Source organism: Acanthopagrus latus, chromosome 12, assembly GCF_904848185.1.
Source record: "Acanthopagrus latus isolate v.2019 chromosome 12, fAcaLat1.1, whole genome shotgun sequence".
Lineage (NCBI taxonomy): Eukaryota > Metazoa > Chordata > Actinopteri > Spariformes > Sparidae > Acanthopagrus > Acanthopagrus latus.
Genome location: NC_051050.1, coordinates 26190683 through 26196682, shown reverse-complemented (window position 1 = coordinate 26196682; position 6000 = coordinate 26190683). Strand labels below are relative to the sequence as shown.

At 47.7% G+C, this 6000-nt stretch overlaps 1 protein-coding gene across 2 annotated transcripts; it reads right to left on the bottom strand.

Annotated features, from left to right (window-relative positions):
• Positions 1-731: 731 nt before the first annotated feature.
• Positions 732-4669, bottom strand: ppp1r3b (protein phosphatase 1, regulatory subunit 3B). Of its 2 annotated transcripts, none has more exons than XM_037116777.1 (2): positions 4512-4669; positions 732-2681 (listed from the first exon to the last, which is right to left on the bottom strand). In XM_037116777.1, exon 2 carries the CDS (start codon positions 2655-2657, stop codon positions 1803-1805), a length of 855 nt encoding a protein of 284 aa, XP_036972672.1. In that variant the 5' UTR covers positions 2658-2681; positions 4512-4669; the 3' UTR covers positions 732-1802. The 2 variants fall into 2 exon arrangements, with proteins under 2 accessions (XP_036972672.1, XP_036972673.1); XM_037116778.1 differs by lacking the exon at positions 4512-4669 and adding an exon at positions 3776-3908.
• Positions 4670-6000: the final 1331 nt, after the last annotated feature.

The window sequence follows — 6000 nt, the reverse complement described above, 5'->3', positions numbered from 1 at the left end:
TCAGGACCCACCAGGACCCATCAGGACCCATCAGGACCCACCAGGACCCATCAGGACCCCTCAGGACCCATCAGGACCCATCAGGACCCACCAGGACCCATCAGGACCCCTCAGGACCCACCAGGACCCATCAGGACCCACCAGGACCCATCAGGACCCCTCAGGACCCACCAGGCTGCTGATATTTAAGTAGAATTTGTCCTACAGGACTTCACCTGTTACAGACTGTGATATTTGTACTTTTACCTAAATAATCTTTTTCCAGTTCTGTAAACAAATCGTGCATCAGCAGAGATAATCTTATCAGTACTGCTGTGACCTTGTTTCAGAGCCGTCCCCCAGTTCTGTCTGAATGTAAACAAATGTAAAGCACTTCCTGTTGACTCGTCTCCACGGTTACATAAGTGAACCTGCGTTACCTGCAGAACAAACACAGCAGGCTGAAGGACGAGCAGATCCACGTCCACAGTGTCCCACATTTCCACAGTCCCATGAGCAGAGACGTGCAGGTCAGATACACAAACACGTCAGCACAGGAGAGCTGAGGCCGCCACAGCACAGCCCACATCTTCACATCCATCCATCTCTACCTTCTTACTCCACACTGAAGAGGTTCTGTTCAACTGTTACAGCGGTCCGATCATCTCGGTGCTGAACAGTTTGTGTTGTGGTGGTGTCAGGATTCACTCTGTACTGTGCAACAACACACACACAAACTGTAACACAACAACTTAAAAAGCTTCACTTTATTGATCAAAATCTCTTTAATTACCTTTCAGACAGGTCAACACTGGGCATGTGCAAACGACAGGACAGTGAACAGACAGGACACAGATGCTAATGCTAACGCTAAATAACACAGAAACACACCTGACTCAGGTTGCTCAGAATAAAATGTGCAAAAAGGTTGAAATGCAGCGACTGAGAGGGTCGAGGGTGTGACGCCCTGCACGCTGACTGACAGGCGCTAAAAGAACCTCACCTTTCAAAAAACACAGTGACATGAATTACACATCAGTTCTGAACAGGTTCAAACTTAAAAGCTGGTTTGCTGTGTGGAAACCAGAGGATTGTGAAATGAAACCACAGCAGCGTTGAGAAACATCTGGAGCAACGTGTCCTGTAAAACATTAAACCTTCGCTGCAGGGACACTCAGCACAGCTGCAACCATGCATCCATTTACACTTTGTTAATATACAATTCTAATATTGAAATGAAAATAAAAATAATTATCCAGGCTACAGTTCCTCCACTGAGACGAGGGTTAGACATCAATATTATCATCATCATCATCATCATCATCATCAGTAGAATAATCAGCAGAGGAGGGTGATCACAACACACTGACAGGTTGAGGTGACACCAGGTGACACCAGTGAAGAAACAGCATCGGCCATATTTAGTGTTCAGGACAACAACGTTCGCTGACGAATCTTCATCCGTCCTGATCCGATCAGTGTTCAGCTCTCAGTCCAACACTTCACATTCACACGTTTCTCACAGAAACAAACAAACAACCTCATGTTCTGATTTGAAGCTGAATTTACAAGAAGGAGAGAATGATTTAGAATCTGTCGCAGCCGTTTCACTGAGTCTGTTCAGTTTCTCCTCATTAATCAATTCTTAAAACAGCACATTTGTTAAGGGAGTCTGGTGATGTTGAGGTCCCTGGTCCACCACCTCTGAACGTGGTCTGAGTGACGTCTCGCTCACACCTGCACTGACAGCTGATTGGACCAGTCAGGACTGATGTTGACAGGGTCTGAAGAGGGTCGGAGGACCGCAGACGTCTGCTTCCTGTTCAGTAGTACGGGCCCGTGTTCTCGTATCCTGCATAACTCGGCCAATCAGGGAAGATCCCGTGTGAACAGGTGGGGCTGCCGTATCGGTCAAAGTGAATCCCGAAGTGAAAGGAGTCGGTGTGGCGGCTGCAGGCGTGCTGATGGATCTTCTTCATGGAGGACCAGACCACCCTGTAGTTGCTCCCCTGGTTGCTGTCCCAGTACTGGCGTCCATCCACCTCGTAACAGACGGCGAACTCGACGTGCTCGTGAGGCTGCAGCTCGGCGGGCAGAGACACGTGGAAGGAGAAGGTGTCGCTGTACGAGCTGGGATACGTGTCCTTCATGTAAACACAGTCTACGTCCGTGTGGCTGGTCCAGGTGTCAAAGGTCACCCGCAGCTTCACGGACTTTTCGAAGGACAGGTTCTTGACTTTAACGGTTCCCTCTATAGCCTTGTCCTTCAGCAGGCAGTGCTCCAGGCACACGTAGTTCCTCTCCAGGCTCTGACGGAAGCACAGGTAGTCTGAGGAGGGCTGAGAGAAGTCCAGCACCAGTTTGTCCTCCTCAGCCGTCAGAGACAGAGCGGAGCTGAGCATCTCCTGGATGTTCAGAGGGATGTCGATGGGGTCGTTGAACTGGGAGAAGACCTTCACTCTGGTGAGAGACAGACCTCTGTGGTCGGCAAATGTCACCTGCTTCTTCACCTTCCTCGAGTTCTTCCTGGAGGACCGGCCGTCGTCGCTCTGATCGACGCAGTGCGAGTGCTGAAACCTGAGGCAGGAGCTCAGAGCAGGTCCACAGGCCTCAGGAGACGTCCCGAAGACAAAGTCCTCATTGGACAGGAACAGAGGTAAGGCCATGTCGATTGGCATGATGACCTCGGAGGAGTCGGTATGCTGAAAAGAGAAGAGACGAGTCATCTTAGGATATCATCGTGACATCATAATGACATCACAGTTTCTGTCAGTGGACCCTCAAACAGTTTCAGTTACCAGGAGCAGGAGACTATCGATCGCAGGGGTTTCAGATCATTAAACCACTTCAGACCCAACGCTCACTGTGACGGGACGATCATTAACATAACATAACCCTCAACCAGTGATGATTAACTGCATGAGTATGACATCACACGAGTGGGCGGGGCACACGAGAGAGTCCAGAGAGGACAGAACATCTGAGGGTCATAAAATAAAAGCTGTGCTGACAGAATCCAGCTGACTAACCGGGTCTGGTACACAGGAGCAGGCTCAGCATCACCACACAAGTAAACACAGTTCTGTTGTTCTGCTCACATGAAGTCCACTTTATAACTGTGGTGAAGTTAGTTTCACGTTGGATATTCACTGAGGTTCCTCCAGTGTGAGCAGCAGGAGGACGGTCAGCTCACCTCCAGAGCCTCGGCTCAGTCACTGGCTGATTTAGGGACCGTCATTAAATTACTTAGCGTAAAGTAAAGTATGTTGATTCTCTGTCCACACGAGAACTCGAGGGCTGCGTTTTCGTATTTTTCACCCTGACCAGGTTTCAAAAAAGTGCGTTTTCAGGATCCATGTGGACGATCGGCCCAAACAATGTAAAACATGTGTTTACACTAAAGAGAATTTGTGTGGATGGGCTCTAAGTGGGTCAAATGACACAAACCTCTTTGTATTGTATGTTAGTGTTTCCTCAGTTTAGCTGCAGACGTTTCATGTCCAGCATTTGATGGACAGCAACAATTTTGAAACAGCCAAGAAAGGAGACTGGGAATGTATTTTATGTAAAGAGTATTTCTTTGAAAGTAAAAAAATAAAAATAAAATTGCACCTGTGAGCTACGTCTGCAGTTGTAGCACTAAATTGAGGAAGCACTAAAATACAATAAAGAGAGCTGCGTCCCATTTGACCCACTTAGGACGATCTGCTGCTGGTGTGGAGTCACTGGGTCACATGACATGGAAGATATCGAAAAAACAGCAGTTATTTTGTATTAATATATTTATGCTAAGTACCTTAATGACGGTCCCTAAATCAGCCAGTGACTGAGCCGAGACTCTGGAGGTGAGCTGACCGTCCTCCTGCTGCTCACACTGGAGGAACCGCAGTGAATATCCAACCTGAAACTAACTTCACCCCGGTCGCATTATACCTATAAATAAATAAGTAAGAAATGTAAGTATAATCAGCTGAAACGCTTCGGTCTGTGAACAGGAGAGACGCCCGACCAAGTGTGGTGAGGACAGACTGAGAGCTTCAGTGGTTCTGATCCAGTCAGTTTTATTTCACAGAGCTGATGTTTGGCCCAGTGTCTGAATCATGTCGGGTCATGTCGGACCGGAGGCTGTGAGACGGGTCACTGAACGCTCAGCTGTCAGGAGGAAGTCTGACTGGACCATCGGGACCAGAACCGTCTCCTCTGCCGTCAGCTCCAGGTTCTACAGTTCAACTGGATCTTCTGGAGATGTTTTAACCAGCAGAACACACAGCTGGACTCAGAGCACCAGACCTGATCTCCTGTTGCATCATCCGAACTTTAAACAGATTCTGTTGAACTGGGACTAAAGTCCGTGTCAGTGCCAACAGATCCTGTCACACAGCACTCAGCCCGGTCCACTACACCTCCACCGGTTCTGTCTCTGGATGGAAGGATGACTCTACGCACTAAACTGGGTCAGTTTCCGAACAAGTCTGCATCTTTGTGAAGGTCCCTGTCTATAAAGAGTCTGTGTGGCTGAGCAACACACCCACCTGTGCACGCGGGCTGCTCAGGTAGCACCCAGACCGAACCGCTCTGCTGGTTCCGCTCTGTCTGTCAGACCACAGGAAGCCGTGTGTCACCTGGAGAGCGGTCACACCTGGACCAGGTCCTGCCTCCTCTGTGGTTCCGCGGTCCTCCGGTCCTCTCTCCGGACGGTTCTGGTCTCGGGCTGCTCTCCTCTGTGTCTGAACCTGCTGCACGACTTTCTCTCGTGGCTTCAAAGCCTCACACAGGCTTCACGTGAACACCTGAAGCCAGCCAATCAGAGAGAGCTGTGACGGAGTGATCGACGTGTCGTCAGAGCCGCGGGGCGGGGCGGGGCTGTGCGGGGCCGGGCGGGACGCGTTTCATTCATGAGCCTGAAGGTACAGATGGGATCTGACCCAGGTTCTGTCAGGAGCAAACAGTCTGGATGGAGTCAGAACCTGTTCGACAGGTAAAGCAGCACTCTGTAGAAATGTGACTGAGACATCTTCTCTGACCCATCAACAAACGGACCCACAGAACCGTCTCAGTCCACACAGACAGATTATTCTGGTTCTTCTGCCAGAGCGCTACGTTTCCTCTTCACACAGAGGATCCAGTCTTCTGTGACCTCACACACTGTTTACCTGAGTGTGCCGTGATGACATGTGGCGGACCCTGCCACCTCTGTGGCTCCACATGGTGTTCTGGACCTTCTGTCCCCCTGAGAGCAGCTGGTTTATTCACTGATGGAGACAGTTTGTGTTATTACCTTGTTAATACTGTGAATATTAAACTCATATTAAACTTAAAGCTGCAGTATGTAGAAATTCAACAGTGTGAAGAGAAACTGTGCTGCCTTTCTGCCAGAGACTCTCCGGTGACACGCTGCCCCCTGTTGGTGTCTCAGCTTCAGTATTTTCACAGCCTCTTTATACACATTTTAATATTGAAACAGATTAAATGCAACATGATTATTATTATAATCATTCATTTATTTAAGTGTATATTTAAGCTTATTTATATGTTGGTATTCATAAATGAGTTGGTTGATGTTGTACTGACAAGCAAAGTAGAGCTAACGTGTACATTTGAAAATGTATTAAAATATTGACATTAAAATTGGGTTTTAGACACAAGATTCTTTTATAGTTTAATAATTTAGTAGAATATATATTGTCATATGTTGTAAACGTTATTTAAAGGAGGCAGCTCTGTCTGGGCCCCTCAGTGAAGAACATCCTGAATCTTAATATCTCATAAACTAACTAACTGGACGACCCACACTGGACTCAACAAGTCCAGATCTAAACTGCCTCACTGTTTATTAGCTCACAAATTTTAATACTTCAACAGTGATTCACTGTTTAAACTGTTTCTGATCAGTTCTCTCCACACGGCTCCTCCACTCTCAAACTTCTGTTTCTTTTTCAGACTCAGTGTAACAGAAAAATAACTTTACATTAAAAATGACACATAAGATCTGTGATGAATTACAGGAAGCATAAAGTCCAA